At 39.7% G+C, this 21,059-nt stretch overlaps 1 protein-coding gene across 1 annotated transcript; it reads right to left on the minus strand.

Annotated features, from left to right (window-relative positions):
* Window positions 1-19,475: 19,475 nt before the first annotated feature.
* On the minus strand, window positions 19,476-20,544 carry LOC103696799 (acidic endochitinase-like). The gene has a single exon (XM_008778516.6). The coding sequence runs from the start codon at window positions 20,489-20,491 to the stop codon at window positions 19,607-19,609; it is 885 nt and encodes a 294-aa protein (XP_008776738.2). The 5' UTR covers window positions 20,492-20,544; the 3' UTR covers window positions 19,476-19,606.
* Window positions 20,545-21,059: the final 515 nt, after the last annotated feature.

A 21,059-nucleotide genomic window follows, 5' to 3' on the forward strand; every position in this document is an offset into this window, starting at 1 on the left:
TGCCAACCCGAAGGGTCACTGCACCTTCCGCCAGCCTCCTACTTTCCTTTAGACCCTGCATAGTAGTGCACAAATGAGCACTAGAACCAGAATCTATAACCCAACTAGAAGTAGAAGAAACCGTAAGGTTAATTTCAATTACGAGCAAGTCTAACATACCTTCAGAAGGTGTGTCCTTTTTATTCTTCAGGCTCTCGAGGTATGAAGGGCAGTTCCTTTTCCAGTGGCCGTTGACGTTGTAGTGGAAACATTTTCCTTTGTCATCGGCCTTTTTCTTATGAACTTTCTTCTTAGGCTTCTTGTCTTTCTTCTGCTTCTTAGCAGGCTTCTTTTTCTTCCAAGTAGACTTTCTCTTGGAACCAGAAGTCAGCTCAGCAGCTAGAACAGAGCCCCTTGAACCTTTCAAGGCCCCTTCAGCAGTTACCAACATGTTCAACAATTCGGTCTTAGTGCATTCAATCTTATTCATATGGTAGTTTACTATAAACTGTCCAAATGAATCAGGAAGGGATTGCAGGATCAGATCTATCTGCAGTTCCTTATGCATGGACATACCGAGCTTCTCAAGCTCCTCGAGGTCCTTGATCATAGTCAGACAATGATCATGGACAGACTGCCCCTCGCACATCTTTGCCTTGAAGAGCCTTTTGGACACTTCAAAGCGTGCAGTGCGGCTCTGCTCACCATACAACTCTTGCAGGTGAGCCAGTATTTCCCTAGCAGTCTTCATGTTCTCATGCTGGCATTGAAGTTCATTAGTCATGGATGCCATGATATAGCACTTGACCCTAATGTCGTCATCTGTCCACTTTTGATGCATCTCACGCTGATCATCAGTAGGACGTGCTGGTAACCTAGGGATATCATTCACGAACACATACCCTAGTTTCTCACAATTCAGAACAATTTTCAGGTTTCTAAGCCAGTCTTTGTAGTTGGTTCCGGTTAGTCGGTTGGTCTCAAGGATATGGGTCAAAGGGTTTGAAGCTGACATTGTGATCTGTAGAGAGTAAAGATTCTAATTAGACTTTGTACTTGAACTCAATTTGTTCTAGGAACTTTTAAAACAAATATGCTTCCACTATTTTGTCGAATCCCTCATACTCCCCTGATGGAGAAACGAAAACCCTACGCAACTAGGATTTCTAGTGGGCACTGCGGTCTCACCGATTTACATGCCGCCTCACCTAACAGTTATTGGTGACATATAAATTGATGAGTGTACAACTCTTGTACAATGCTTCTCAAGCAAATTGCAGTGGTACTTGGTCTCTAAGTCATGAAGACCTCACCTAACAGTTATTGGCCCCATTACTTAGTTAAGTCAGACCCACCGTATAACCGTAGAAATAAAGTCGTCATTGTGTCCTCACCTAACAGTTATTGGCCCCATTACTTAGTTAAGTTAGACCCACCGTATAACCGCAGAAATAAAGTCGTCATTGGGTCCTCACCTAACAGTTATTGGTGCCCAACCCCATCTTTACCCCGCAACATCTCATGTCTAATAGAGAGGTCCAATCCCCCGATGCAACTTGCCCACTGTGTCCAGCCGAGACAAATCAACACCGAAAAGACCTTAGCAGCTCTACTACGGTGGAAGACCTATGGACTTAATATTGCATAATCAAGTCTTAGTGTTTGCAACTTGAGTTCTTCATAAGAGGTAATCGAACAATTGGCCAGGTAAGCAGGTGGGAGGCTCCCCCTACTTAGAGAGTAAGTTCCTAATTAAGTAACCACCTTTTAGGCTTGCCTAGACACCAATTAGATCAATTAATCTAATATGACTAACTCATGTTGGTTCACCCTCGCCTAATTAGGGAGGTTTCGATTTAGGTCTCACTCGATCGCGTATTCATATCTCATGCAAATATAAATCTACCCGCATAAACATAAGCATTAAACATCCAGGCATTTATCAAAAATAAATATAATGGTGATGATCATGGATCCAGGATGGGGTCATTTTACAAGCACATGCACGTCAATTGGTTTGATTGTCTTCAACTCTTGACTTGATCTTGATCCCTTAGGTCCAATTGTGATCAACTTCTTGATCCATCTTCAATCAACCCTTGATCTCGATCCATGCATATTAAGCTTGTTGATGTACATATCGATCAACCATTGACGTGCAACACACATCACAGATTACATCCCAGATTGCTTTTAAAAAATAAATAAAAATAAAGAATAAAATACAACCCTTTTCATGAGACACGCAGGTCTCTAATACATGAATTTAAGATGCACGCAGGCATCTGAAAATTAAAATTACATGCATCACAGGACATCGCAGAATATTTCAGCACATTCAAAGGGTCCATCCATGATCATCACCATACGCATCACATGCATAAAAATTATTTTCAGATCTGTAATTTAATTGATTATTAAATCTCATGACTTGCTGATTATGCAAGATTTGATTCTAAATAATTATAATCACATTATCAAAATATTAGAATCATTAATCTAAGCATCCAATAATTAGTATGCAGAAAAATCAGCAAGCTGAAAATTCTGCATACATAAATTTCAGCAAGCATAGTCCCTTAAATTTCAGATCTAAAATGCCTTGAAAAATTTAATTCTAATCTTAATCTACATAACCATGGCTCTGATACCACTATTAGCATCCCTCATATGTCATGAAAATTTCGAAATAATTTTCAAATTGCAGCGAAAAAATATATGCGGGATTCGTTCATCGCATGAACGTATTTTAAAACCTTTTCGTTTGTAGATAGATTAGAATTAAATTATTTTAAACCATTTTAAAATCATTAAGAAGATCAGATCTTCATTTTGTGCGGGTAGATGGTCTCCGCAAATCTGATTTACGTGGTATTTGATCAAGGCTCAATGGAAGCCGCACACGCGTCCGGCCTCTATGGGTATCCACACGAAGTAATGAGTCGATCGAAGCCTTTGGATCTCCCCGGGGTGTTAGCTCCCTTGCAGAGATGGCTATTGATGGTTGAAGTCCTCTCCTTTGAATCAACCTTTGATTGCCTTGAGAGGAGGAAGAAAAAGGAAGTGCCAAGGAAGAAGCAACGAAGGCTCTTCGCAGCCTTTTACTTTCCCTTGTGCTAGAACCAAAAGAAGAAGAAGAAAGAGATCAAGTCACCCTTGGTTTCTTCCCTTGTTCTTGTGGCTGAAGAGAGGAATGAGAGGAGAGTGCTTGCTACCGTGAATGACCAAGAAAAACCCATGAATGCCGGCCGAAATTAAGAGGTCTTTTTGAAATGCTAAGGGATAAAGATGAGTTCCTATTTTTTAGGAACTCATTCTTATCCCTTATGTGGCAAGCAAGGAGGGGCGTAGCCCCCTCCTTTTCTTCTCACGCAAGCAAGGGAGCGGCGTACGCCCCTCCCTCTTCTCCCCTCTATTCTCACACCCCACTTAATCACATTAAGTGGGGTGGGTTTAGCCACATAGGTTATGACCCCCCAATCCTTTTCTAAAAAGGATTAGATGAACCCAATTTAATTCCTCCAAATTCTAATCCAATTAGAATTTAATTGAACCATGACTCTATTGAACTCTTCAATTCTAATCCAATTAGGAGTCATAAAATTAATTAGATTAAATTTAAAATTAATTAGGACTTAAGAAAATCCTAATCTAATCAGGACTTGTTCAAATTTCAGCCCTAAGACAATTAGGACTTTAGAAATCCTACTCCAAGTAGGAGTCTAATTTAATTTGAAATCCTAATCCAATTAGGACTCCAAAGATTCTACTCCAAGTAGGACTCATGATCAAGTCCAATTAATTAAATTCAATTAATTAAATTAAATTGCAATCCGATTGCAATTGTTCCTTCTTCCAACCACTAACTCTTAACGGGTTATCCATTTATCAATCTAATTGATTATTTGTGATTCCTAATCACATTCAACCATCGGATCGGTCAATACCTCTAATGTGTGTGACCCCATAGGTTCTATTCTGACTGGTAGAGAGATATATTACGATCTCTATCACAATATCATTGAAAACTCCTTTCAATGGGTTGAAACAATTTCAACTCAACTCACCAGGGATTATCGACCATCAAGATGATCCCTGTGAGTCTCACCATCCACCAGTGACACCTAAGTGGCCATCCAGCAGAATAGAATGATGAACCTTTAGGTGCAGTTATCGTATGATATAATCCTTCTATCGTGGATCCCTACAGACCGGAGGTCATGGATAACTCGTCAAACCCCGTCGTCTGTCATATATCAAGATTTATTCGACTTGAGTTCGAGAGTGGAAAACTCTTTCTCCACTTTATATACTGCTCTGGCCAAGGTCTTAGAACTCAGTCTTATAAATCACATAGAATCACTCCTCATCTATCAAGGTCGATAGATTCCATGTAGATGCATACCCTACTCCTACAGTGAACCTACTGCAACCAATCTACACTACAAGGACTCATATGACTAGAGACCATGTGTATGTGCAGTCAAACTACAATAACCTCACTGTGAATAGCCGAAGCACCGCAGGTCAAAGGACCAGTCATACTACTGCAACATCAAGTAAGTCACTGACGAGTGGATGGACATCCAAGTGACTTCTTGTCTTGGTCACGCTCAGTATCTTTGTTCTCTAACAAGCACCTGCACTCTCACTTCAGTGTCCCTACACTGTAGACTCGAGTCTCATCCATCCATAAGGAAAGCAATCTGTGCACTGATCGGATCGATCACCGTCCTCATGATGATCCATTGATCAGGAGCATTTAGAAATTAATCACCAATGATACATGGCCCAAATTCTTAACTCTTGAGAGTATGCATCATCATCTTATTAATTTCTTGGACGATTCATAGACACATAAACAATATGAATGAAAAGATGCCTATTTATTATTCAATAATAATAAAGTCAAGTATAAATTTATGTCCCAGAATTAATAATGTGTCAGCCAGATTGGCTTCTAGGGCATATATCTAACAGATGCTTCCTTAGGTCGGCTTGCTTTGGACTTGGCCGACGCTAATTAGTCGTGTCGGCCCAAGCTCAGGCCTTTGCCGATGCTTTAAAAGCATCGGCAAAGGCGTGCCATGCCATGCTAGTTTGCTTATTGCCGACGCTTTAACGCATTGGCAAAGGCCAGTCGTGCCATGCCGGTTTTGTTATTACCGACGCTTAAAAAAGTCGACAATTGTAATTTTTTTTAAAAAAATTATAAAAATAATTTTTAAATCTTTATGCATTACTTTCCAACACAACAAATATATAACCTAAATCACATAGATAACAAAAGTCACATCACAAGCAAAAACTTTTCATTCAAAATATTTATATTATCATATTTGATTGCATTGTACTTCAAAAATATAAAAAACATACATATCAAATTCCTAAATAAATAGTCTACGATGTATCAGGGGTCGACGACATCATCATTTCTACGAGTAAATGAAGTATCAGTAACCTACAAGAAAAAAAAATACTTTAGAAAGTAAGAATACGAAAGTTATTACGCTCGTACAAAAATACATTATAATTATGTAAAATATTCAAATAGATTTAGTTATTTACTGGAGGGACAAATCTCTGGAATAAAGATAAAATCTGGTCAAGTTGGTCCTACAAAGATTGTATCTTCAACTTATGGCTCTGCTTCAACTCCATAATATTGGTCCTATGACTCTGCCTTATCTCTTCTATTTGTGTCTCATGTGTCTGCTTTATCTGTGCTATCTCTGTCTTCAGAATACAAACCTCTACAGTGCTACTACCTTGTCTGGCATCTTGGGTATATCGGCTCACTGCAGACAACTGACTAGGAGTAACTCCAATGCTATAACCCCTCACTTAACCATAACGCTCTAGGCCCATCAATTCGGTAAAGACCTGAGCTTCGATGCGATTGGCCGCGTCGGATGATGATGACTCTCTGACGTGCTCTGAAATAAGAGATGCAGCCTTGTTCTATATCTCTCTCAAAGAAAACAGTCACATTAATATTTGAAAAAAGTTAAACTAATAAATTTTTTTTGAACAAATCAAAGATAAATACATACAACTATATCTATCGACTCCTTTCGGACAAAGTTGCCATCTCGGTGGGTGTGAGCCATCCTATAAAATTCTACCTCACCAGGCTCCCTCCTATGCTTTTCTATCTACACACACGAAGAGTATATTGGCAAACTATATATCATGATTTGTGCTATATGCTAGTAGAGTTTCAAATAGTTTCAAAAAAACTTACGAATTCATCTCTACGTCTCACATTGTGAGGAACTGCTTGAGATGCTCATGCAGCTCTACCAATATTAGAATATGTCTGCCAAAATAAAAGTACACAGTATAATATATTCAATGTATATATTTGCAATCCATATCAATAATAAAAATAATATAAGATATTGAAACAATATACATGACCTGTTCTCTTTCATAAAACTAGTAGTAAACAAGATCCTCCACTGTTGAGGGTATACATCAGGAGGACAAACATGAGCAACCTCCTCCTCTGTCATACCCTCGCGCTTGAAGTCCGTCTTCAACTTTGCCTTATATCTTTTCCATTTGCGGTTGAGGGACTTTAGCACCTAATCATGGCTCTCTGGAGGAAGTACAAACTTACCCTACAACAAGATACAGAATGTTATAATTGTTAGGAGTATGCCCTAGAAGTCAATTTGGGAGACGCATTGTAATTATTCTGGAGGCATGAAATTTGTATTTGATCTTTTATTAATTAATAAAATTAGGCATTTTGTTCATTCGTGTTATTATGTGTCCATGAATCGTCCTAGGAATTAATAAAATAATAACACATATTTTCAAGAGTTGATTAATTAATAGTTAATTCCTGAAAAGCTCCTGATCGATGGATCATCACGAAGGATGGTGATCGATCCGATAAGATTAGTGCACATATCACTTTTCTTGATGGACGAGTCTTAAGTCCATTGTGTGGGGACACTGGGGTGATTGTGCAAGTGCTTGTTAGAGAACAAGGGTACTGAGCGTGACCAAAGCAAGAAGTCACTTGGATGTCTATCCACTCGTCAGTGACTTACTTGATGCTACAGTTGTATGACTACTACTTGGACCTGTGATGCCCCAACTAATCATAGTGAGGTTGCTATAGTTTGACGAGCACATAAACATGGGCCCTAAGAGTCCTTGTGGTGCAGATTGGCTGCAATAGGTTCACTGTCGAATTAGGATTGTATCTAGATAGGATCTATCGACCTTGATAGATTAGGAGTGATCCTATATGATTTATGAGACTAAGTTCGAAAGAACTTGGCCAGGACAGTTCTAGAAAAAGAGTTTTCCAATCTCAAGCTTGAGTCAAATAAATCTGACATAAGACAGACGATGGGGTTTGACGAGTTATCCATAACCTCCGTCATGTCAGGATCCATGATAGAGGTACTGTATCATACGCTAACTGCACCTAGAGGTTCATCCCTTTCGTTCTGCTGGGTTGTCACTATATGTTGCTAGGTGTCACTAGTGGATTGTGAGACTCGAAGGCATTCACTTGGTGATCAGTGAACCCTAAGAGTAGAGTTGAAATCGTTTCAACCCATTAAAAGGAGTTTTGATGATATTATGATAGAGATCATAATATATCTCGCTACCAGTCAGAATAGAACCTACGGAGTCACACACATTAAAGGTTTTGATTGTTCCGATGGTTGGATAGTGATTTAGAATCGCAATTAAAATTGATTGTCAATTGGATTAACCCGCTAAGAGTTAGTGAGTTAAAGAAGAAGGAATTGCAATTGGATTGCAATTTAATTGGTTTAATTGGACTTAATTAAATTAGGCTTAACCTTATTGGATAAGGATGGGAAGGCCTAATTAATTAGAACTCCTTATTAGATAAGGAATTTGATTCATGAAGTCCAATTCAAGTCCTAATTGGATTAGGATTCATATAAATCAATTTGGAGGACACATTGGGTTCTAATTGGATTAGAATTCAATTGATTAGGTGGGACCATGTAAATCCTAATTGGATTAGGTGACCCACGCATGGAATGAAGGGAGAGAGCCCTTCCTTCATGCGTGAGGAGCAAATAAGGAAAGAAGGAGGGGCGTCCGCCACTCCTCCTTCTCACACACAAAAAGAAAGGAGGGGCGTCCGCCCCTCCTATCCTTTAATGGCCCCAGGCCATGTGGAGGGGCAGATGCCCCTCCTCCTCCTGGTTCACGCGGATTGCCACATGGCACATGCTTTTCCCTTGGATTATCTCAGAACTCTTTTAAGTAAGGATTGTGATAGAATTAAGTAAGGGGTTTTCCAGATTTTAGAGGGATGAATCAAGGATTGATTGATTCTTGAAATTATTCCTTGTTTGTGTGGGCATGAGATGCCTATTTAAAGGGACCAGGAGTGAGGCATAAGAAAGATTGAAGCCTCCTGCTGCCGCCACCCTCTCTCCCTTCTCCCTCCTTGGCGTGAGCAAAAGAAGAAGAAGAAGAGCCGCCGCCATCCTCTTCTTTCTCCTCTTCGATGTTCGTCGTCTTCCTTCTTCTTCCTCTCAAAGTAATCAAAGAGTTGATTAAAGAAGAGGAATTCAGCCATCAAAGGTGATCTCTGCAAGGGAGCTAGCACTCCGGTGAGATCTTGGAGCGATTTGTACCTCGTATGGATATCTGTAGAGGCCGAACGCTTGTGCGGCTTCAAGAGAATCAGAAATCCTACGATCATCAGATAGTGGTGAAGTTCTACCCGCTCAAAGATAAAGATTAGATCTTTATAAATTTTATACAATTAGGAATTGTAGTAGATCTGAAATTAATCTAGTCTTTTAATTTTAATCTTTTCTTTAAATTTCATAAATCTGAGTTAGAGAACTCTAGAAATTTTTTGAAATCTACGTTTCCTAGAACGTTCATGAGATGAACGATCTCACGCATGTTTTTCCGTTGCGATCGTCGCAACGCATGCAGGGGTAATCCGACAATAATAATATAAAATCAAAAATTAAAATTATGGTAGTAAGCAAATTAACATACAAGAGGTATCAAATTAAAAAGAACAAATTCAATTCATTACCTGTATAAGTCTACGAAGCTCAACCTCATTCGAAGGAAGCATTTCATTCCACTTCGTATAGTTGAGCGGACACAGCGGACCCTTGCGTGCAACCGATCCTAAAAAACTTGATAAAAGACTTCCAGCCCTCTTGATGGGCTATCCCAATTCATTGCATCGGATGACGATTTTGTCACCCTCATGAAGCTGCCGCACATCCTTTGCTTGAGTGGGTCCCCATCTTGTCCTCACCGTCCTTGTCCATCTATTAAAATTAAATAAAATATGCATTAAAAAATTGAAGACGAATATGAACTTAAAATATGAACTTTAAATCGAATTACCCTGGATCTGTAGGTCATCCATAACAACATCCTCCCCTGGGTAATCAACAGGAGGCTCGCGCTGAGATCCAGACTCGTGCTGCTGGTGCTTACAGGCCTGTTGGGACCGTAGAGACTGCTCAGAAGAAGATCCCATCTGAGAATGTTGAAACTTCACATCTCTAAATCATTTTCCTCGGGGCATGTTGTTACCTGGTATGTACAAAAAAGAATCAATATTAGTTAAATGATAAATCTATACCAAATGAATTGCTAATAAAAGAGAATACAATAATTCATTCAATGTATACATTATAAAGTTTACCTACCATTAAGAAACTACATGATCAAATAGTATCATAGTTTTTGTAGGACCACAATCCATGACTTATCCAAGGCCCAAAATTTTGGCTTGCAGGAATATTCTAAATCGGGTGCATTACCCTAAGTAGAAGGTTATGGCCACCAAGGCATATGCACTCCTTACAGCAAACAACATAATCTACCCATCAGCACAATGTTTAAGAATATACTAAGCCAAAGGTTGACATCACAATCTATGATGTTTAAGAATAAATAAACAGGCCAATTGAATTATATGCACTCAAACATTAAGACATACAATAGACTCTTTTGTGCCAGTAAACATATGTTTGAACTTGCATATGCATCATAAACATGCAAGTGCTTGAAATAGCTTGCAAAAAAATAAAAAAAATAAAAAAAAGAAAGATATTGACCAATTGAACTGCAGATGGAGCTAGTCTCCTACACATCCATTTTAATCCATGTGCTGGCTGCTGTATGGGTCATATTTAGATAATAAGAACTAGATCTATCAAAACTTTAAGTTACCTGGCACAAAGATATTTGTATATCAGTCTGCAAATTTGGGGACTTCTTGATCCCTTCAGTTATTCCTTGCATGTAACTTTTAAGGTAAAACTTTTCAGGAAAAGGAAAGGAAAACCCATGCAGAATTCATTTAACTGATTAGAAAAAGGTGTAAGGGGGTCTAAGCCTGTTAGGAAGCAAGGGTCAGACCTCACTTAATAGCAAAACTCATCAATTCAGTATTTACAAAGATAGCTAAAAGTACAGGTAATCAAGGAACACTACAAGAAAATCGGATTTTACCGACCTTTTTTTGCCGACGCTTGTAAGGAACACTACAAGAAAATCGAGTTTTACCGACCTTTTTTTGCCGACGCTTTTTCTTGGGTTTTACCGACCTTTTTTTGCCGACGCTTTTTACAAGCGTCGGCAATTTTCGGTCTAGCGCCGAAGTTTGCAACGCTTTTAAAAAGCGTCGGCCATAGATGATGCTAATTAGCGTCGTGGTAGATGGTGGCTTAAGACGATGCTTATATGAGTCGTTAGAAGTCAAATTCACAACAAAACCAGCGGCCGTTCCCCTCCTTCTCATTTTGCATCCCGATCAAGCCCTAGCTCCTCTCCTCCTCCCGCCTCTCCGACAACGAGCGGCCGACCCTTCTCCTTTCCGGCGCCGAGCGACGTCCGACGGCAAGCTCCTCTCCTCCTCCCTCCTCTTCGACGATGATCGGCCAACCCTTGTCCTCCCAGTGCCGAGCGACGTCCGACGGCAAGCCCCTCTCCTCCTCCCTCCTCTTCGACGACGAGCGGCCGACCCTTGTCCTCTCGGTGCTGAGCGACATCCGACGGCAAGCTCCTCTCCTCCTCCCTTCTCTCCGGCATTTTATTGCAGGTGAGTTTTTTCCCCAACCCCCTCCCTCTCCTATAATTTCAAATTTTAGAATTAACCAAATATTAGTAGCTCGTGGATTGGCCCATAAAAACAATGCTGGGCAAAGAAGATTAGGCTTGCCATGTTTTAGAGGCATTTTTGAAAAAAAAATTAAGAAAAAATGTAAAGGATTTGTTTAAGGGCGAAGGGCTCCTTGCCTAGTCAGGGACTCCGTAACCCTAATTTTTTAAGGTCTCCTTCGTAGAGACCGCAAATTGATGATTAATCCTTACTCAGTTATCCGCTGTATGTTTAGTCCCTTGCCCAAAGTTAAACCTAGATCTATCTATACACAACCGTACCTCTTATATATGCAGTTATGCATGGGCCATACCTTCATGTTTTTGTTTTTTTTAATCAGAACTTAAATTTTCCATGAATTAATCATGTGATTTTATGGCCCTTATAGTAAAGAGCTTTTAGTTACGATTTATTTGTTCCATTGTTTTTTCAAGGAAGTGAAATATGCTTTCTTAAAGTCGAGGATGCTTAAAATAAGTGAAATATATGATGCAGTCTTAGAGGGAGTACTTTTGATCTAGTTCAAGATATGACAAAAAATGGAATTTTGTTTAGCTACAGTTATGTTACATTCATACATTGTTCAACATATAGAAAGGAGCAAATATCTTACTTGTTATGAAAACATTAAGCCTGCTACTACAATGTTAGACAATAAACAAAATGATGACTTCTCTGTCTAGTATCATTTGAAAGTTATATGTTGTTTTTCCAGATGTAATATAATGATATTAATTAGTTATACTGATCATGGCAATACGTTGCCATATATTTAGAAGTTTCAAATTCTCCTACAATATAGTATTGCCCAATTAAGAGAGAACATCTCTTCTGAGGAAACATGAGTCAAATGCATTCAAGCAAATCCGGCAGCAAACCGGGTACACATTTTGTGAGGAAGCTTGAGAGAAGAGCATCTTTTTCGGGCTAACTTTGGGCTACTCTTGGTCCGTTCGGGTTGTATCTTTCACACAAACAAATAATTGAAAAATACAGCTAGAACACACTCTCGGCTTGAAAAGCCTTGGGTGAACAGTATAGCTGGTGTTGTAGTAGCCCTCTATAATGTTTGGCCTGCAAAAGGCCAGGCTAAGAACATTGGATCATTTCTAACTCAGATCCAAATTATTTCATGCTCTTTTGGCCTCTTCGCTAACTATAATAATGTTGAAAAATATTTTAGATCCAACTCATTATGCTTCTGTCTTTAGTATCATTTGAAAGTTATATGTTGTTTTTCCAGACGTAATATAATGATATTAATTAGTTATATGTTGAATGCATTAATTCTATAAGATTTGGACTGGCCGAGAGTGCGCGCGAGATCCTAATTTTGTTTATTATTATTGTTATATTAGTTGCAGTTTAACAGTATTTTAATAGAATAGAAAAAAGTTAAATAAATAAGTCGAGATCTAGTGCCGAATATTTGAATGGAGTTCAGAATTTCGTTAAATTTGCTTTTGAGAAATCTGAAATGAATGGAAATATTTTTTGTCCATGTCAAAAATGTGTAAATTATTTGGCTCTAGCTCCAAAAACTGTTGAAGAACATTTGGTATGGAATGGTTTTCTGAAGGGTTATAAAGAATAGATATTTCATGGAGACAAATAGTTTCTTAATGGTAAGAAAAACATTACTTCTATACATTAAATTAATTAGCAATTCTTAAATTATTTATATACTTTTATTATTTAACTAATATTGATTTTTTTTGGTGCATACTAGGTAACAACATGCTGCGAGGAAAACGTTTTAGAGATATTGAGTTTCAGCACACATCCGTGGGATCTTCTTCTGATCATTCTCTGCGGTCCCAACAGCCCGACGAGCCCCAGCAGTACAAGTTCCATACTCAGCACGAGTCCCAGTCTGAGCACGCGCCACCTGCAGATTGTCCAGACACGGATGATGTCGACATCCAGGGTAATTTGATTTACAGTTTATATATTAATTTCTCTTACAATCTAATTATTTTAAATCATTTGCCTTTAATGGACTTCTTATTTTATTTTTATAGAGGGACTGGGGAGAGTGAGGAGAACACGAGGGCCCACTCGAGCACAGGACGTGTAGACCCTATGTGAGGATGAGAAGATCGTCGTCCCTTGCAACGAACTGGGGCAGCCCATCAAGAAGGCTGCAAGCATTTTATCAACTTTTTTAGAATCGGTTGCACGAAAGGGTCAGTTGTGTCCGCTCAACTATACGAAATGGAATGAAATGCTTCCTTCGTATAAGATTGAGCTTCTTAGAGTTATTGAGGTAAATAATTGAATTTGCTTATTATCACAATTTTATTTTTTGATTTAACATTGTTATAACATTCTTGACTTTGGTGTAGGGTAAGTTTGTCCTTCCTGCAAAGAGCCATGATTGGGTGCTGAAGTCCGTCAACCGCAAATGGAAAGAATATAAGGCGAAGCTAAAGGCGAACTGAAAGCACGAGGGCATGACAGAAGAGGAGATGGACTGTGTTTGTCTTCCAGATGTAATCTCTTATCAGTGGAGGGAGCTTGTCCACTATTGGTTTTTCGAGAAAACTCAGGTTGTGTATATTTTTTCAATACCTTAGATTGTATTTACTATTATTATAGATTAGAAATTTATACATTGTATATATTACATTGTTTACTTTTTTTTTGGGGAAGACATATTTCAACATTGTTAGAGCTGCTCGAGCATCGCAGACTGTTCCTCACACTTCAGGCTCGATGAATTATGCGAGGCATAGAGCTGAATTCGTAAGTTTTTTTGAAACTCTTTAAAATTATTTTAAATTATTCTATCATATAGCATGTATACTTTTGAAATATACTTTTTGTTGTAGATGGATGATAATAGGAGGTAGCCTGATAAGGTGAAGTTTTATAAAATGACTTACACCCATCGAGATGGCAGCTTTGTTCGGGAGGAGTCAAGAGATATAGTTGTATGTATTCATCTTTGACTTATGCAACAATTTTTTTTTGTTCTATTATCGGCATACATTAATTTGACTTTTTCTTTTGAGAGATATAGGATAGGGCAACAAATCTTATTTTAGAGTGCGTCGGAGAGTCATCATCATCCGACGCAACCAGTCATATTGAAGCTAAGGTGCTCGCTGAATTGATGGACCTAGAGCATTATGGTTGAGTGAGGGGTTACGGCATTGGAGTTACCCCCACTCAGTTGTCTGCAGTGGGTATGTATACAAGAAATGCCAGAGAAGGTAGTAACACTGTAGAAGTTCGTCATTTTCAAGCAACTATTGAAGAGCTGAAGTAGAACCAAGAAAATTTGCAGTCTCAGCTTGCGAATATTTCATCTTTGTTACAACGATTTCTTCCTTCCCAGATAAATAACTATATATATTTGAATACTTTACATATTATCAATTATGATGTATGAGTTAATGTATCACATTATTCCTAACTTCTAAGGTTTCTCATTTTTTTTGTAGATTCCTGATACTTCAACAGCTCGTAGAGATGATGATGATGATGGAGCTAAATCCCGTCCCTGATACCTTCTAGATTATTTTTTATGGAGTTTGATATGTATATATATATGTTTCTTATATTTTTCAAAGTACATTGTAATTCTAAATTATTATGTAAATTTAATCAGATATGATAATATAAATATTTTGAATGATTTGAATGTTTGTGTCAATGTAAATGTAATACATGTTCATCTTGTTATAATGTGTGTTTTATGATATGCATTTGTATTTTTTATTTTTTTTTTAAAAAAAATTTCGATGCTTTTAAGCGTCGGTAAAAAAACGTCGTGGCACATGCCCGGCACGCCTACGCCAATGCTTTAAAGCGTCGGTGAAAGTTAAGGTTATGTCGACGCTTTCATTAGCGTCGGCAAAAATAGGGATTTGTCGACGCTTTTATGCATCGGCGAAGAGCGTGAGGTTGGTATCCATTTGGTATTCGCCGATGCTTTATAAGCGTCGGCAAATTTTTGTTTTTGCCGACGCTTTCATGTAGCGTCGGCAAAAACTTTTGCCACTTCAGTATCGCTGACGCTTCTACGACGCTTTGATTAGCATCGTAGGAACTTTAGCCGATGCTTATAAGCGTCGGTAAATGTTATAAAAAGTGCTGGGAAAGATGAGTTTTTCTGTAGTGGAAATAGATCTTATTAAGGGCATAATGGTATGTTCAACACCTGGGAAATGGTTTAGCATGCTGAGGATATTGAAATTTTGCTAAAAATTTGAAATCTATGCAAGATGTTCCGAATGGAAGATGAATCATCTCAAAAAAAAAGAAAGGAAAATAAGAATGTCTCATAAAAAAATAAAGATGTCAAACAATTGATATATCTGCATGGAAGTGTTTGCAAACACAGTAGGGATTGGAGTGGGCACAACTCAAAGATACTAACAGTAAATCAATCATTGATATGCATTCATTGTTGTTTCATGAATCAAGGAAACTAATTACCAACTTTAATTTTATATTTTTTTATTTAATTTGTTTCTATTTTCAGTTATCCATGCCTATAATATTATGTTTTCATTTATTGCTTATTTTGACAATTTGTTATCTGATTTTATCTATTCGTATGTACATATATCCGAAACCATGGTGTTTAGAAAGAGAACAGATGCGGCACATCTTGAACTAGAAAACCATCTAAATAAGATCGATCTTTGGATGAATCAAAAAAATGCCCAACTTCCTTTTTTCCCCTCTGAAGAACCCCAGTTGGAAGAACAAATTTCTTGCTGTGGACTGACATAATTTAATGACTGCATCTCAGTTTTAGGAGTTAATCAGATAATTTAATGATTGCATAGCTCTATTTTAATTCTTATATACCAAAAAAAATTAAATTGATAATTTAAAACCTAGAGTACATGATTAAGCACAGAAGAATAAAGAAAAAATAGTGCATTACCTTGGGCGGAGGCGGACCTCGATCGATCGTTGCTTCGGGCCGGTCGGTCGACGTCGGTCTTCAGAGAGGAGGGCTATCGCGAAGCTTGATCGAGACTTGAGGGCTGCTCGGTCGGCGCCGGAGAGGAGGGAAGAGGAGGAGATCCTTGGGCGGAGGCGAAGCAAGAGAACAAATTAAAGAAGAAAAAAATTCCACGAACACATGAAGAATAGGAGGAGAAGGAGGAGAACTAGTGAGAAGGAGGGAGAGGAGGGAGGAGGAGAAAATTACCTCGGACGGAGGGGGTTGGGGTCGGTCGGTTGACGCCGAAGAGGAGGGAGGAGGAGAGGAGGTTGGAGTCGAACGGTCCGCGCTAGAGAGGAGGAAGACAGGGGCTAGGGCAGCGCCGGAGAGGAGGAAGACGGGGGCTAGGAAAGTGTCGGAGAGGAGAAAAAGGGGATCGGACAGAGTAGCTAGGGCGGAATGAGGGCTTAGGGTCGGGCGCTGGGTTTGGAGGGGGTCTTTGCCTTTGACGACGCTTATAAGCGTTGTCTTAGGTCTACCTTCGACGACGCTTACAAGCGTCGTCTTAGGCAGAAGGAGAACGACGATGCTTAAAAGCGTCGTCCTAGATGCACTCTCTATGCTTCCCAGCGTCGTCTTAGCTTGAGACCTACGACGATGCTTTAAAGCATCGTCTATTCTTTCAAATTGTCGACGCTCATTAGAAGCGTCGGCAAAATTTGGCGCAGAACCAAATTTATCGACGCATACCCCTAGTGTCGGAAATCAAGAGTCGGCTTTTATCCTTTTTCCTGTAGTGTCCCTAATCACAAAAACTACACTCCAGAGGCGCCATCCTCTGCTATGCTTCCATCAAAATTCATCTTAAGATAATCAGAGGGTGGGGGTACCCAAGAGAAATAGATAAATCTGAACGCTGAGACAGCAGTACAGGTACCCCAGTTATCTCTGGCCCTCCGAGATGAGATCGATGTGGTCAACATAGTAACCTTTGCCGTACGCCGTAGGGCTCTCTTGATCACAATCCATGGACGACCTCCGCCGTATGGCATCCCCTTGCCTTTGATGTTGATATGGTTCTCTATTCAACAGGGTGGGGACGTCGTATGCGGCCGCAACTCTTCCTAAGAGCTGAAGAGATGGCGTCCTTCTTGTCGCTTCCAAGGGAGAAATCGACGTTTGCCTAATTTTCCACAAGCATTGAGACCAAACCAGCTACAGCCAAAGAAACGAGGTCCCATCTGGATGGACCGGTATTCTCACGTCGGCAACCAGACGCCGCCCGTAAGTTGGCATTTTATATGACTCACTGGATCGATCGCAAATTTACATCAGCATGCATGCACGTGAAGACGTATTTGAACTTGTCATGCCTCCACAGACGCAGGCTCTGCATTGAAAGGAAGATGTGATTGATGCCATATGTCGATGGTCCCAAATTCTTGTCACCTTTTAACCTTTTTATCATCTGACATAGTGCCATTGTTCCCTTGGCAATCCTTCTTTACCTACAGTTGTTTTGGCAAGTGAGGTGCAAACCCTGCGCTGGTTTCTAAATGAAAGCTTTATCTGGTTGAAATGGAATGCAGAGAATAATAATATGCAGGTAAAGTATTTAGTGGAAGAAAAAATATTTTTCGGTGGAAAAGCAAGGCAACTAGAATTTTCTTTAGGAGAAATAAAATTTTCTTTCTTTAATGTCTAATGGTTAGTAATTTTGAAAGAAAATAATGTAGGATAAGTGAATCAGGTAAGCCGTCCATGTTTTAAGTACTTTGTGTACAACTTTTTTCATCATATTCTTGATTCAACCAAATCATAAAGTCTCATGATGTTTAGTGTAACTTAGAGAGACTGCCAATCCGACTTCCTTTTTTCCCCATATCTGTTTAGTATAGTTGTGCATAATCTTCATGGGATTATAACTCCAATTTGTTTTCAACATTACCCCTCCTTATTATCCTATCTTTGATCTATCTCCTATCTTTCATTTAATTTCTAGACCCATGGCCACCATCTTTCCTTATTCTCTCGAGTAGTCAATCCGGGTGCCCATCATGAGGCAACCGTTGTAGCCCACGAAGCAAGAAATTTTGTATATATATATATATATAGCATCTTCAACTCGACTACCACTTAAGCACGTGCAATGCATTAAATGTTTAATATAAATTTTAAATTATAAAAATAAAATAATATAATTAAAATTTTTTCTTATTTGTTTGAAGTTTTCTTTTATATTTTTCTATTTATTTACTCTCACAAATATTATAATTAAATATTTTCTTATCTTTTTTATAGATGGTATTTCTCATTGGTTTCTATCAAAGTTTATATGTATAATCTTTTTCTTTCTTAACAGCTTTTCCAAATTTCTTTCGTATTTTGGTGGAAGCTAGGAATTTTAACTTTCTATTTATTTATTATCATGATTGTAGTTAGATATTTTTTTAATTATCTAAAACAAGGATTATAATTTTTTTTTCTTGTTGTAATAGTACATAGCGAAGGGTTCGGGTTGTTTCTTTCGCGTCAAAGAATGATTCACCTTTTCTTACGATATACACTATTAGATCGTGCAATAGCTGCTATGAGATTTGTGCAAGCTGATGAAAGAGATAGTTTTGAGCGCTTTGAGTTCTATGCAAGGTATGATCTAATGGTTGATGGTATGCAAAAAGGATTAATCATTCTTTCGTGCAAAAGATACAATCCGAACCATAGCAAGGATTGTATAGGTGATTCGGAAAAAGTGGAAAGATATTTTTGAAATAAAAAAAAATAATAGACATAATCTGAAAGGAATATCTCTAGAATTCTAAACTCCCCAGTACAATTATATAGATTGTCGTATCGTTGGTCATCTGCCAAACCTCCAATTCTCTCTTGGAAGGTTCTTCATGTAGCAGGATCGAACATTCATCTATCCATGGAACGAGCACTCCTAAACATGCTAGGAGGTGCGAAAACCTATAACTGGCGACTACTTTAAGAAATGGGAAGCCCTCCCTTTCTTTTCATAGATCGATCAACACAGATGATGGAGTCAAAGATGTTTATTTTCAAATATTTCAAATTTCAGAACTAATTTGACTTCCAATACATCTGTAGAATATTCCATTATAATTAACTTATGCAAGAAATATACATCTTTTTGGTACCCGAGAAATCATTAGGTAGACCTAGTCCAGTAGAGCAGGTCAAAGATCACTCGTCAAATAACCACCATGTTTAAATCTTGAAGTGAGGTGATAAATTTATGGCACACATGGCCGGTGATCATTGGCCCGTCTATTAGATCGGGTCTATTTAATAATTTCTCCCACGTTGGGGTTGGTACGTAGGATTTTCTCTGGTGAAAGTGGGGGAACAAACAAGTCTTCAACTGACCCGCATCGCGTATTTTTTTTTCTGCAACATCGTTCGTTCTGTCTTTATTTTCTTCTCCGATAAAAGGATCACTTCTTTATTTCTCTTACAAGCATTTTCAGAAAGAAATCTTGGCAAGCAACCATGTTTGCCATTATTTAACTATAACATGAGCATAGCTGCAGATATGCCTATATATGCAGCGCAATTCAAACGCTATTCTTCACGGTGGCACTGTAGTTGTTCTGCCCATCGTAGTACCTGTTCCACACCATAATCCCGCCATACTTCGCCGTGCTCTTGATCGCCGGCAGCACCTGAGAAGTGAGCGCGCTCGGGGGGATGTACCCACTGCCGGCAGCAGCAGTCGACGCCGGCACCCCCAAGAAGAAGTTGGTCGCCGTCACGCTCGAAGTCCAAGTTTTCCACGCACTGGTCATCTTGCTGATGTCCCCCGACGAGTACTGGCACTGAGGGTTGTTGTAGAACTGGATCCAGACGTAGTTGAAAAGCCCGGTCTTCAGCGCCGTGTTAAGGTGCGCGTCAGGGTAGGGGCACTGCGGGGCCGCCGAGAGGTAGACCTTTTTCCCCCGGCTGCTGAACTGCGACAGAGCTTTCGCGAGGTCGTCGAAGTGGTCGCCGTTGGTTGCCTCGATGTCGAAGTCGATGCCGTCGAGGACGGCGGCGCCGAGGGGGCGAGAGGAGGAGTTGCCGCCGAGGTAGTTGCTCAAGAGGTAGTTGGAGACGTTCTGGGCGTCCGCGGCGGAGGTGAGGGAGTAGCTGCCAGAGGCGCCGCCGAGGGAGAGGAGGACCTTGACGCCCCGGGACTGGCAGGACTGGATGTCGGAGGAGATGCTTTTGCAGGTGCCGGCGGAGGGGTTGCAGTGGCCGGCGAGGTTGAGGACAGGGGTCTGGCCTTTGCCGAAGGTGGTGAGGAAGGCGATGATGACGTAGGAGTAGAGGCCGGTGTTGCAGGTGGAGGCGAGGGTGCCCTCGTTGCCGTTCTGGCCCCAGTAGACGGCGATGCTGCCTGCGTGGGAGCCGGCCACAAGGGCGAGGAGGGCGAGGAGGGAGAAGAAAAGCTTGGAGGCCATGGTGAATGGAAGAGGAGAGTAAAGCTAATGGGGCTTCTCTTCTCTGAACTGGGTTATCGGGAATGGGCGGGAGGTCATGCTTCTTATATAGAAGTGGGGGGTGGGGTGAATTGGTTTATTTATTTATATTTATTTTTTGCAGATAGAATTGACTACTATATCTTTATTCACCGGCGGTTGAGACTGGTAAGAGATGTCGTCACTCGCAGGATCTCGTGCGTGAACTTGTTCATCGCAAAAGCCATCATGCATAGTGGGTTCATTTTGCATGCCTCCGCGTCCCATGCACGCAAGGTGTGTGAGGCATCTGCGGCGCGAGTAACTTCCGAAAGACTGACTCAGTAGGTCGAGAAGGTTTAGCTGCCGCTGCCGTCAACATGCCTTTGTTGATTCCATGCAATTCTCATTTTGACAATTTCTCACGGAGCAAAGTAAGAACTTTCAGAGTTACATTGATTTTGTCAAATTTTAAAATAGGCAACTCGTATAGAATTATATTTTATCAAAAGATAAATTAATATTTTCTAGAATATCTATATTAGCTAGCTAATATATCAACCATAAAGGG

This window comes from Phoenix dactylifera, chromosome 1 (assembly GCF_051530095.1).
Source record: "Phoenix dactylifera cultivar Ajwa chromosome 1, Ajwa_hap1_PhDact_Kaust_v1.1, whole genome shotgun sequence".
In the NCBI taxonomy this organism is placed as follows: domain Eukaryota; kingdom Viridiplantae; phylum Streptophyta; class Magnoliopsida; order Arecales; family Arecaceae; genus Phoenix; species Phoenix dactylifera.